Source organism: Corvus cornix, chromosome 7 (genome assembly GCF_000738735.6).
Source record: "Corvus cornix cornix isolate S_Up_H32 chromosome 7, ASM73873v5, whole genome shotgun sequence".
Lineage (NCBI taxonomy): Eukaryota > Metazoa > Chordata > Aves > Passeriformes > Corvidae > Corvus > Corvus cornix.
Genome location: NC_046337.1, coordinates 17,028,728 through 17,042,931, shown reverse-complemented (window position 1 = coordinate 17,042,931; position 14,204 = coordinate 17,028,728). Strand labels below are relative to the sequence as shown.

The following is a 14,204-nucleotide window of genomic DNA, read 5'->3' as shown; positions in this document are numbered from 1 at the left end:
CTCAACTTTATCTTAAGAAGTTAATGTACCTAAAATTTCTTTTAAAAACTTACACTATATCATTACTCCTGATTTCATTCTCAAGCCAGAGACATGTCTGTTTTCATGTAACTTAATTGCAATAAATACTTCCCTGTATTTTGGGGTATTTTTTTTAAAGCTAGATTGCCTGCAATTAGCGTAGCAGTACATTAAGTTTGTGAAAGTTAGCACACGCCTCATTCATGTGAGGCAGCATGGCAGGAGCAGAGAACACGCCAGCTCTAATTAAATCTAACCAAATTATCCTCTTTCCTCCATTTAAATTTTCTTCTTTATTCAAAAATTTATTCTTAAAGCAGCAGATTCCACATAAAAAATATAAATATAATATTTACTAACTGTGCCAGACATAAGTTTCTTTTCAAGTACGTTGAGAAAAACATTTCCTAGGAGTTTCTAAACGTAACTGCTTATTATGCAATAACTTTCTTGTAAGCATTTAATTTTCGTTATTAATTTTCATAACCAATAAATGAAACATCAATACACACCTGCAATTTCTTCTATGGAGTTAGCTCTCATGTCCAAAAGAACTGTGCCATTCAGGATGCAGCTTCTCAGCTCAAACAAGCTATGAAGGGACAGTGTGGCAACGTATGGTTTGCTCCACCTCTCTCCACCATCCTCTACGTCTTCTTCAAACTTCAACCACCTATACAAACAATCAATTTTATAACTCCATTGTGCATAAGAAATGAAAAATTAATTACTTCTATGGATGCTGAAAGTACAAAGATGTTAAACATGTCTTTGAATTTCACTTTATTCTTCCTTTTTAGGAAATATGAGAAACTCCCCTTGCCTACTTCTTTCCATGTAATGCTGTATTATACCATTTTTGAGGATAAGTTCTGACCACAGAGAAGAAGTGAGAAATGTATTAAGCAATCATCTTTGTACTCTACAAGAACTTTGACTAATTCTTTGGTGCACAATGATACTTCTGTGATAGGATAACAAGCGGTACAAAAAGGAATCTGGAGAGACTTCAATAAAGTAAAAGGATATACAAAACTGGCGTGAAAGGATCAAGTCTTTTGTTACCATCCAGGCAGATGAACTTGCTTGAGACTGAATTATCTACTGATAAATAGTGCACTTAAAATGTTAAAAGAATATTAAACAGACAAACAAAAACCTGAGAAGTCACACAGGGATGTTGCTGTGTGGAGCCCTGCAACCTGCCAGCTTGGCAAGGTTTGAACAGCTGCAGTCACAGCACATGCCTGTATCGCTTGACTCAACAGCACTCAGCTATTTTATATGGAGATGGCAGCAGTGAAGTCAAGCAGAGCTTCACACCTTGACAGCATTTTCACACTTATTTCCAGACAGCAGGGAAGTGTAAAGCCTTAAGACCTCTAAAGCTGAAGAATTTCCAGTTTTACCAAGCCTCACAGCCCAGCAACGCAGCAAGGACAGCTGTCCTCTTCTGTTCCTGGGCCACCTGTCTGACTCTGCTCCTACTTGTAAAATATGCAAGTGTACCCATATTTTAGATACTTTCCTCCTTTCAGTCCTTCTGCACCAAATTCTTTCCCTTTCGCTGCCATCCTGTGAGCAGCCACCACTTCACTGGCCCACTCATCATCAGCATATCAGCTCCCTTCCTGATGTATTCCATTTCTGGGAACTGTCCCTGCTGCCTTCTAATCATTCTCTCATTATCTATAGAGATAATTTGCCCCAGCTCCTTGGGTCCTACAAAATCTTCAATCTCCTATGTCTAGCCCTCTTCTCCTCTTTCTAGCTAAACATTTTCCCTCCACTTCCTCTGTGAGGAAACTGGCCAGTTTCTCTACTTCATCTTTGCCCATGAGAACTCTCCACTTCATCAGACCTGTTCCCCACTCCCTTTGTTGCATTCTCTTTTCTCTTCCCAGCCCATCCCCTTCACCTTCACATTCGTCCAGAGAAGCAGCAAGGAGGACACAGCACACACACAAAAATTTGCTTCCACAGAGCCAAACTATGAAATTGAATTTACATATGCAAATGAGGTTTTTCAAATAAATTTTCAAACCAACACTCCTCCCCACCAAATTCAAAGTGGTACTTTTAAAAGAGTGGCCTACAAAAACTCAAGAAAGTTATCAAGAAGCATGTGAGAAGGAAAAATAGTTCTTAAATTTTTTTCATTTTGCAGTTACACTTGAACTCCCTAAGAAGAGGCTGCTCCTATCTTACTCACGACAATCTTGCTTCCAAGCTGAAAAATGTGCAATACCTATTTGTGTCCACAACATCACAAAAGTGGTGAATTTATTGTTCTGTTTAAACTATTGTCTCCCAAGACTTTGCAAAATACCTCCTTTTTTTTCTTCTCATACCTCTGTTTTTGTGCATGTTTCTAATCTCTTTAGGAGATTTATAAGATCTTCATGCTTGAGTATTCTTAATTATTTATGTTATTATGTATTATTATTGTTATTATATCTTATTATTTCTGTTATTATATCTTGCTTAGCTTATGATATCTTCTTTTATGCTGACTCAGAAAAAAGGATTAAAAATCATGCTACATATATTCTAAAAACAATGACCCAAGCATAGATTCTTACAAAATATCATCAGAAACCCCATAATGTCATTACCTTCTGTTCATGTAAGTCAGTCTTCAACACTGCTTATCTGATTATGCTGCTGCAGTCTGTCCTTGATATTACCTAATTTAAATCTACTGACCAGTTGTAAATAGATTTTAAAAGAGCAATAAAAGACAAACATAGTCTCAAAAGTTTAAGACAAGTGACTGGACAGAGGCAGGCTTATTATCAGAGCTTTTAACATACTGCAGACACAGACAAGTCTAAATCACGAAAACAGCTTTAATTAGAGTTTATAGTGTCAGACATTAAAGTTTACATATTGATGCATAAAAAATCCATAGGAAACTATCGCTGCTGCTCAAATAATTGTACTTGTCATTGTGATCATCTGGGTTCCCATGAATTGGAATAGCATAATTCTATGGGTTGCACCCCATTTCCTGCTGTTGGGGAAACTTAGATGTTTAAATACATTATCACACATTATTACTCAATGAGCCAACAGGCCAGGACATGGAATTAAATCATATCCAGCTGAGAGTGTTCTACATTTGGAATAAATTTCTATTTTGATTTCAATAAGCATAACATAGGTTTACTAATTTCATCAAGGGAACATCATGTTACTGTTTATCACCTTTTATCTTTTCAGATAATCCTTATTTAACATATCAAATGAGAAACAGTAGCAGAAAACATAAAACAACTCTAATCTTACACAGTCTTTCAATTCTCAGTGCTCAGTGGTTTTAAAAATCATAATACCATTTGAACAATCCTCTGAATTCATGTACAAGACTCCATGACAGAAATGGCTTTGAAATCCAAATTCAGGCATAGATCCCAGTTTGCCAATTTTCTACTCCTTCTAGTTTCTCAAATTTAAATATATTTACTTTTGCAGTTTAACCCTTAAATTGGCATGATTGACAGATAAAAGCCTTTCATAACTTCTTGGGAAATACCATCAACCCCATTTGTGTCTTGAGCTCATGTCACACGTATCCCATGTGACTGGAACATATCTGGAGCTATCTTAGTTACGGCTGATTGCATAGAAGAGCACTTTCAGTCTTACAGGTTTCTTTTACTGGTAAAGACTGGCATAGGTGTATCAATCACACAGGTTAGTTCCTCTCATAGAATGCTTGCTGGAAAAAAATATGCCAACAAGAGTTTCAGCAAGGTATGTTACTATAGGAAAACTATTCTTCAGGCAAGTGTGTGTGCATACACCTTATATATATGTCCTAGCTTCTAAAGCCATCCTCATCACTTTCTCAGGCATCAATAGAAGAGTGTACATGCTTCATTTTAGCAGTTACTACCTTTTCTGCACAGTATGAAGTGGGTGATTTGTACTTCATCTATTTTTTAGTGTGGAATGTCTGCAGCAGAGAGATGGAGTATGTACTCACAGCCTGCTCTACAGTCAATGGTTTTAATGTAATCTTTCAATCTGTATCAATTTCTGCATGAGCTTGTGCCTGCCTACACTGATTTGAAAACCAACCAAAGAACACAAGCATGTCAGGATCAAAGCAGAAGTGACAAACCAATGTTTCTTGTGACCTAGTTTCTTTGGAAGAAAGTTTTGATCCAGGGAAAATGCATTACACTTCCTAACTTTCCCTAATCCATCCATTTTCTAGTCACTATTAACGATTTACTTTCTAAACTATGGACATGAGTTTATTTTCCTAACTGTGCATCAAAATTTAAGCTTAAGCACTTTCCTCCTGGTTCCAAGATTCTTTCTATTTTCCTCCTTACTACATAATTTTTTCTGCTCCATAAAGATAGTGATATTCTCCAGATATTTTTGGTTGATATTAGCAGATAAATGAGTCCCAAAAGTCTGGGTAAAACTTGCTACAAATCAGGCACAGCTTTCCAGCCATGACACATGAATTGCTTTCCCAACAGCTGCAACTTGCAGCTACACTACTGGGTGTATAAAATAAATCCAACTGTTACACTCCAGTGTGGTTCTCTACAAACTCACTGGAAATTTTGTTTCAGAATAGAAACTATACATTGTCTCCGCAGAGAATGCATGACTGTACAGCTGGGCCATACACAAACGCTATTTTAAGACTGACTATTTTAAAAGGTATGTGTTTCTTCTGGCTTGAAATCAATTGATGGGGAAAAAAATTAATTAATTTTATCCCTATATCAATATAACCAAGCTATTCATTCCATTCTGCTCTCTAACTAATTCCATGGATGGGACAGTCTAAATCTGGAATGGAAGAGTCCCAGTGCACTTTCAATCAAACTGAAAATACCAAATACAGATGTACTTCATCAGAGTCAACCCAACACTCCAGTCCAGGTGCACAAAGTGCAGAGCTTGGTGAAATGAATACATAACCACTTAGAGCTATCACTCTCATTAAATGCAATTAATCTCTACCTGGAACTACATCCAAAGCCAGACAGTAAGATTTACAAATAGTTCCAAGTGACATTTTGCACACCGATGAAAAACACATATTAAGCCTGGAGCAACAACAAATTCAGGTTGTATTTTCTCCATGCCATGCTTTTAGTCAAATCATTAATTCTGAAGCCCTGAATCAACAACAGGTATTTAAAGTGATCCAATGTATTAGCTTCTAAGCACATGATACATATTAAACACCATCCCATTTCTATTATTCTACACAAAGCCACCTTGTTCTTTGAGTATATCTTTATCTATTTCTAGAGGAGTAATGCCTCCTAATTTCTTATCATCAGCAAGTTTCATTATTACAATCCTATTTTTTCATTCAATAATAAATCTATTTCCTAAGCCTAATTCTTCAGAAGTTAGCTGTCACTACCTTTCACACTAATAGTATAATCTCTCAGCATGACCTGCTGCACCTCTTCAAATAGTTCCTGACCTACTAATAGAATTTTTACACTAGAATGCAGTTTAAGTAATACATTCCTACTGCTGTACCATATCAAATGCTTTACTTTAAAAAAATTTATATCCACTGTTTTTTCTTTTTCAGAAAAACAAAAGTCAATTATCTGATTAAAGAGCATTATTAACGTAGTCTGACATGATATACCACTGTATTGCATGTTATCCAATTTTCCACTTAGCTCCAAGTCTGTAATTTTCCTTTCCTTCAAGCATTGTTCTAAGCCTTGTATGGCTCTGAAATTGGAATATAAGAGCTCTGTTTGTCCCAACTGTTCTATTGCCCTCTCCATTAAATACATGTTCTTTCACCTTTCTGGGATGGAAATTATTGCACCCCCTTATTTGCACAGAAAAGCACTTTGAGTCTTATCTTCATTTTGAATTTGGTAATTTCCTTGCCATTTCTTCCTTTTCTAACAAGTCACTCCATGTCAAATGCAGTCCAAAATTCTGGGATCTAAACTGAGAAAGACCATTTATCTTGACCAATTCTTTCCACATAGCAGCCCCACTCTTCTTTTGTTTCCATCTTGCTGCTAAAACTAAAGAAATTTTTACTATTAGCTATTATGGCACTCTTGTATTTTCTGAGCTCCAAAAACACAGTTTTCTTGGCTGTTTGTTCCTGTCCTTTTTCAACAATCTTGTTTCTATTAAATATTTTAAACTCTATTTCACAAACAACAATTGACAAGGCTGTGCATATAGACAGATCAACCAAAAGAGTGATTTATTTCACCTAGTCCTTTTGAATTTTATCTTGATCAGAACCACTTATTAATAGAAATGTTTATAATTTTCAGAAACATAATTCTTTGATAATTCGCAAAGGGACTTTTTTTAAGTTGAACTAAAGAAGTTGCTATTTCCCTGCTTAAAAATAACATAACACACACAGTGATTTTTCCTTTTTAATTTCAATAGAAGCTGAAACCCTTCCTAGAGAGGTCCTATGTATTCTTAATCAGTATGAGAACATTGCAGATGATTACCTTGATTAGATTTTCTCTCTCTGAATATTAATAAGATTATTTAGGAACACTACTGCATTCCTTTTGCAGCACAATCCCCATATGAGAATTTTCTACACATAAAGATCTATATTTAGCATCTGTCTAAGCTGTCTATGAACAGATAATGGAAGGGAAGGTCATAGAAAATTCTTTGGCCCTCTGGGAAAGCAGAAATTTGCAATAAAATTAGAGAGAAAACTAACAGCCATATTCCTGTCAGACAGCCCACATACATAGTTGCCCACAAAACCCTTGCAGAAATTTTGCAATTTTTATTTTACTGACACCAAATATATTTTACACAGACTTTGGGGTACCATTGAGGAACACAATCAACAACTGGCAGGGAGAGAAAGAGCTAAGGTTTCAAGATGAAAAATGAAGCAAAGATTGCTGGAAAATGTACATTCTTAATGAAATTAAGCAAATCAACTCCCATTTAAGTGCTCAAGGAAAAAAATATATAATTAAAAGAAAAGTTCTGTACCAGTACTATTTTTTTTTCCCATCAGAATGTAATCTAAAAGTCTTTCCCACTAATTCTGCAGAAATAAAATAATCCAACACTGAATACTCATTCTCAAAATAAACTGTTAATTGAGGGTTAGAATATGTAAAAGTTCTGTTGCTCCAAAAGTAATCTCATTCCTAGCTTTAATCTTTTTATAATGGTACCCTTTTCAGTTTCTTGAGGATTCAAACAAAAGAGGAAGTTTGAAATATTCTTTAAATTATAAGATAAAATATAAACTGACCAATGATTTTTAATTCACACATATGATATATTTACTTTTTTTTTTTTCCATTGGTATTCACTCTGACCTATATTCATAAATCCAGAGGAAAACATTTGGCTCTGGGAAGCGATGAATGCTGTTGTAATACTAACAGACTAAGGATTAAAACTATGGTTTTATTTAAGCTTTATATCCAAAATCTGTCCCTGAGCTTGCTACAGTTTTGAAATCATTCCTCAATACACCAGAAACCAATACCTACAGATAATTTTTAAGTCATGAAAACACTCACCTTGCTGTCTCCCTCCACTCTGCATCCTCTCCTTCACGCCAACAAATTTCATCAAGCTCAGTAAAGAGATCATGAGGAATGTGTTCCTCATCATCATCTTCTGTTCCAAGAATAAACTGCACCCTTTGTGATGGGGTATCTGGAGAAAAATAAAAATATCAAGTCCAAAACACCAATTTTTTTGGCCTGAGAAAACAAATTTCATGAGATTATCCAGATGTTTTCATGCATATCATTTACTGCCACACACAAAAAAAATCACAGTTCTGCTGAGACAACATTCATTTATACACAAACACATTCAGATTGAGATCTCTTCATGCACCATAGTTGTCAAGTCCACTGTTTAAGAAACTCACCCAAAGATATAACATGACATATAGAAATAGGGTCTATTGGAAGCTGGAATGGTATGTCCCAAAAAAAAAGGCACACAGAGAGCAGCATAGATAAAGCTGAATAAAGCTGATAGAAGTCTTTTACTCCAGTGTTAGAAAAACTACTTTGCCACTTCATAAGTCTGCATCTGAAGATCCATCTCAGCTCACAAAGCTGCTATACTAAATGTGAAATCTTTGCTGTAGGAAAAAGACACCAAATGAAACCTGTCTAATGTGGCTCTACAGCTGCAGACTTGGCCCTTGCCCCTTTGTTAACTGTTTCTACTTGGTTAGGCTGCTTGAGATACACAACTTCTTGATCTGTCCCAGCTTTCTCATTTTATTCTTCCTGTCTCTGTCTTCCCTTCCAATACTGTTACTGATTAATTTTCTTCATAACCTTTCAGCACAGACAGCTAAATATATTTCTGGAGACATACTATTATTTTTTTCACTCAAAAAATTCCCAGAACTCACAGAGCATCTTAAAGCATATGTACATTCAATGTTAATACAGCTCAAGCGCTGTATTAAAAAAACCCCTCCTATTTGGTCATTTAAATGCAAATCTCAAATGAACAAACTCTGATGAAACGTAGTCTCTCTAGCAAGACATAGTTGCTTTTTCTGCTAATGTATTTTAGATTTCTGAAAGGAACCAAAAGCCCTTTGTGAGAGCTGAGAGAAGCCAGGCTGCCAGTCAACTGAAAAACTGATTATCCAGCAGAACAGCTCAGTGATTCCTTAAACGTTGTCTAAATGAAGTTCAATTCTATAACCATATTTGTAAGACAAGCTACAGTATTCCATCTAACAGTGAAGAGCATCACTGCACAGGGTCCTCGAGCTCTTTGAATTTTGTAAAAAATGAGATGATATCACCCATTGAATGCTAATTAAAGAGCAAACACAGCTCTGATCCAAACAAATGAAACGGGCCACTGATACAGAAAATTAAATTCAGCAATAAAGGTACCTCTTCGATACTAGTACTAAACTTGCTATAGCAATGAAACACAAACAATAAATGACAGTTTCCACCTGACGTCTATTTTCTTAAACAGAGTGTAAAGATAGAGTACAGTCAAGCCTATTTACTCCTTCACAAAGCAAGGAAATTAAACTCAAGAAGAAATACAGGAGTGGAGGAAGAGAGATATGGGCTCTCTTGCACTTGTTTCAGGGATATTGATGACTTTACAAGGTGTCATAATACAGCTCAATATGTTAGGTTTCTGCAGGGTCACTTCCTTTCTGCAGCACTGAGTACTACAAAGTGCTAGAGAATGGAACTGCAGGGGGTACAGCTACAGGAATTACTTTTGGTGAATCACTGAAGAACAGCAACAAACTCCCTCACTTTACCCTTTCTTTGCTTTTCTCTCTCACTGTTCAGTCCTCTTTCTTTTTTCTTTAAAACTGCGCTACTTTTTTTTTTTTTAATCTGAGAGTAGAAAGTACATTCTTGTTAAGAAGTGTGCAACTTTTTAAGACTAATATCCAGAAGGACAAAATTCAGTGAGATAGGAACTTACAAAGGATTACTGCATATGACTACTAACAGAACATGGAAAACAAGCTACTTTGGTAGCTTGCAGTTAGAATCTGAGAATTTGGACTGCAGTTAGAATCTGAGAATAAGCATTGCCAGGAACATCCTGTACTCTTGATAAAATCAGCACTAGGACTGATTTACAGCAACTGCTACTGTTAAGTAATAAATGAGCAGTGTCGTACAGCAGAGCTGCAGCTTTATGACAGCTATGATCCTCATGCAAACACACGCTTTCAGCGTGGGAAGAAAAGCAGAGGATCAGAAATCTCTTGAAGTCAGGTGAGTAGTAACAAGGAATCACCTTACTGCAGTAATTTGCTCTTACTGGGTCTTCTGTGTAACAAGCTACTTGACTGACAACAGTGAACCAGAATCTTTTAGGCTGAAAAGACATCTAACATCATCGAGTCCAACCGCTAACCAAGCACTGCCAAGTCCACCACCAAACCACACCCCTAACCACCACATTTAGAGAAATGACAAAATATGCACTAAATTATCTTCTCCCTTACTAACAAAGCAGTAAAAAAAGCTGCTAGATTCTGTCTATCTTTCTTTATTGCTGTGATTTCTATTGGTATTTGAAACCTGCAAGTCATGGCTTCATTTTCAGACAACAAGCTGGAAACTGGAAAAAAAAAAAAAAATTATCATTTCCTTTATAGTACAGTAATTTTATTTCAAGGACAAAACCCTAAGAGACTTAACCAATAGGAAAATTATAATAAAAACAACCGATCTATTGGTCTACTTATAAAAGTGAATTAACAGGACTATTCATGAGCAATGCCAGATAAATTTGGCTCATATTCATAGGAGTAATAAATACCAAATATGTCATTAATATATTATATAGAAAATCAGTAATATGTGATTCAAAATCAGTATGGAAGAATACTTCAATTGCTGACTGTCAAACTGTGATAACCTAATCCTCAGTGCAGAAGCATAATATTTGCAAACTAGGACACAATGTTTTCTGCAGTCTAGGCAAACAGAAATTGGCTTGAATATTATTTTTGTCTATCCCTACTTCAAGTAGCACAGCCAGCATAAAAAAGAAAATTCTTCATACGATTATTGCTATTTCTAAAAAGTAATGAAAACAATCTAGATGAATCTTAAAAAAAATTAATAAGTGAGATTAATCTGTTACAGTATTATTTCTACCACTGTAGTTGTTTTATATCAGAGTTATCAGAAGCAACATGAATTTAAAGTTTCACAATAAGGCAGCTGATGAGTCTCCCAAATAACTAGTTCATTACCAGTTCAGGAAATCCTCCACGACCAGCTAGAACTGGGTAGAAAGTCTGGTACACAACAGGAGCAGGGGTACCATCCACAAGCACTCCTGCTTGGCTAATGAGCAGTCTCAGTCAAGAAAAGTGAAGCAGCTTTGTGTTTGCTGTGGCTCCACCAGCCACTCTCTTTTATCCCTGGGTTTCTTTGGGCTTGTGCTCATTTCATATGTGCAGCACTTGCATCCAAACTACCTCTGATACCTCAAATTCATTGCATGCATACAAATTCTGAGTATTGCACATTTAAAAATCTGGCTAATTCCACTGGTCTATTAAAAGGGTGAAAATTAAGACCAGGCGTTTAAGCTATTGTTGAGCACACAAATTCAAAGTGGCACTCAGAGCTGCAGAAAGGGAGTCACCCTGCAAAAACCCAACATATTGAGTTATATTATGACACCTTGTAACAGCATCAACATCCCTGAAACAAGTGCAGGATGTGGGCACAGACATACCAAAGCAGCAGATTTGAAAGCCAGAACTTCTAATAACCTAATTCCCAGAGGAAAACATGAAGAGCTGCTCCCTGGAACAGCGCTGAGTGCAGGTAGTGGCAAACAGTGTCCCATATCACCATCCCACCTTGCAAAACACAAGTAGAAAAGAACCATAACTGGTATTCCCCCATTTAAAACATCCCAAGTGCAACCACAACTCTGGGTCAGGACTGCTCCCTCTTACCTAACGGAACAGAGTAAAATCAAGACTTGGTCTGGGGTAACAAAGGAGGATCACTCTCAGTCCTTTCACATAAATTCAGCCCAGCAAACATTCTGTTCCACTACACCAGTCAGAGCAATCCACATCTCCTCCTCAGTGAGTGTGAGGGTTTCATCTGGGACAAACCACCCTGCCATCAGGCAGAACTGCACACAATCCACCAGGTGATACCACAAACAGAAATACAGCTTTCAGTACGTATAAAATGTATCCAAATTCTGTCCTCTGCTCTTGATAAACTCTAGAAAGAGTGCAAAAATGTATTTCTAGTAACACTCTCTCAGCTCACTTGTCAGAACAGGTTTTTGTATTTCTCAGTCTGTCGAGCCTGCACTTAAGGGTAGAATTAGTAGGCAAATACTTTTTACTGGGGTCAGCAGATGAAGGAGTAAGAGATTACTTTTTCTATATTAGAAAACATGCTAACTGTTAAAATAAAACTTCCATTACAGAAATTCACATAAGATAGTAAGCAACATATGCAATATTTAATCCATGCCTTGTGCTCTTGTACATTCACATTAAAATAATATTAAATATGCAAACCAATTTTTTTTTATTACCCACTGCACAGGACAAACTGCAGACAGGGAGTTAACAGGTGTAACACAGTTGACATCAGTAACAATGCCTTACAAACCAAGGGGAAATGGTGTGAAAAATTCACAGGATCAGAGAAAAGAAAGGCTCATTTCAGACACAAACATTCATCATCCTACTGCTTGCACTCACCACAGAAGTGGTGACTCTCCCCTAACCTCCTTCCTTTGCAGATTGGACTCTACCTTTAGCTCAGCAATCAGTAAAGGTAAGGATCATAAATTCTTTTTTATTAATTAGAAAACGTAGTAAAAGTTAAAACAAAATTTGCATTACTAAAACTCACATAAAATAGCAAACAACCATACAGGACACTTCTGAAAATCTCTTCATGGACCTTAGAAATCACATGTTGGGTTGGGAGAAAGTATTCCCTTTGTCCCTTTCTCTGGCACTTTATCCCTCCAGGTACAATCTGCTTCAGGAAACTCTCCCAGCATTTTCTTGACGTGAATTATTTCCATCAGCCCAGGGCTATGATAAATAATCGTATCTTTTGGATCTGACAATATGGACAATTCCCAAGCTTTAGGTCTCTTCCTTTTGCTAGATTCTTAAAACTGACGTTATGAGACATTATTTTAATCCAGATTTGCAGCAATCTGTTCCACAGCTGCCCAGAGATTCAAATTTCCGAGTTCATCCTTCATCATACTAGCCTATAGTTAAGAGTAGGTGAATTCTCTTAACAGCCATACTCTTTACAAATAATTAAATTTACCCTGCTAATAACCCCTCAGCACTTGGGATTAGGTACCAGATATAGCCAGATGAGTCTTTTCAATTTACTTTCTTCAAGTCCTTCTACTAACCAAGAGAAGCCCCCCCCTTCCCAATTCACTTTTTTTGCCTGCATTACATTCAGGGAGTCTTTCCTGAACTGTGTGTGCAGTCCTGTGTCAGGCTCACCTCCAGGGCTGCTCTGCTTGCCTTGCCACATCCAGTATCATGAATTACACATTTAAGCCTCTTTAAAAGTAGGGATTACTAAATCCAGATTTCTTAAAAGAACAAACCAAGCCTTCCACAAGCTTCAATAGTGTCTAGTCATACAAGGGAAACATGATGCCATAATCTAACCCCAGCTCTCACAGTTCTATTCACTTTAACCCTCAACAAAACCTGTCCTTGAAGACACCCCGTTCAGAGCTAAAGTCTTCCTATTCCACCATTTTAAAACAGCTACTTAAATATCTTTAACTGATCAATACCAAAGAGCTGTTTCATTGGTTACAGGCAAGCAACAGACATCAAAAAAGCCACTGAAAACTGCCACTAAAATCCACATGCACACCAAGCACATGCAAGCCCACCAGCCAAAGGAAAATCTGCACCAGGCTTTCAGTGCCACCACGACCCATGGCACGGATGGAGCCTCGTGGCCCTGCAGCTCACAGGGGCTGGTACCCATCACCCTCACAAGCAGCACCAAGGAGATGCCCCAGGCAAGAAACCACAGGGTTTTTGGGGTTTTTTTGTCAAATGAGTTTTAATTTGCATCAATTTCCTAATTTAATTCACAAAGCAGTCACAATACTTTCCCCACAAGGAAAGCTGGGGAGAAGGGGAGCTTAAGGCCGAAACGAAACTGGGGCCTTAATTACAAAAGCAGGATTTCATCTGAGAATAGTAAAACCTCCAATAAAAGAAGTATCACCTCTGCATTTTTAACTAGAGTTGATGAATTCACTAAATTTCTCCTTCTCCTCAAAAAGAAGAAACTTAAGAGACAAGATGGTGAAAATGCAGACCTTGAAATCACTTAGCTTACAATTTTTACTACCCAAAAAAGCCTCTCATTATGCAAACCATGTAATCTGCATATTGTGCAATTTACAGGCACATCATTATTGCAAAATGGAAACACCTTTTACAACCTCATCCCACCAAGAGGCAACAAACAGACAGCGAGAATCAGGTGTAGGGCAAAAAAACCCCAAAGCTAAGTAACTGAGCTGTGCCCTCAAATGACAGGAATCTTTCTCATTCTACTCACTACATATTCTGCATATTATTTGTCTAATCTGGAGTTATCTCTGAATCTGTATACTGAGAGCACTTGGGTTGTTTTTGAAAAGTGACACTAGGA

At 36.9% G+C, this 14,204-nt stretch overlaps 1 protein-coding gene across 11 annotated transcripts in view; it reads right to left on the bottom strand.

Moving 5' to 3' along the window:
- SLC4A10 (solute carrier family 4 member 10) overlaps positions 1–14,204 on the bottom strand; it is a 154,769-nt gene that overhangs the window by 66,636 nt on the left and 73,929 nt on the right. For all 11 annotated transcript variants that reach the window (XR_002047275.3, XR_002047276.3, XR_752664.4 and 8 more), the window contains exons 4-5: positions 7,557–7,695; positions 534–694 (exon numbers count right to left, since the gene is read on the bottom strand). Coding sequence is in view for 8 of the 11 variants with exons in the window: in XM_039554817.1 (XP_039410751.1) it covers positions 534–694; positions 7,557–7,695 (300 nt within the window). In the remaining 3 variants the exon portion in view is untranslated. The remainder of the gene's footprint in view (positions 1–533; positions 695–7,556; positions 7,696–14,204) is intronic.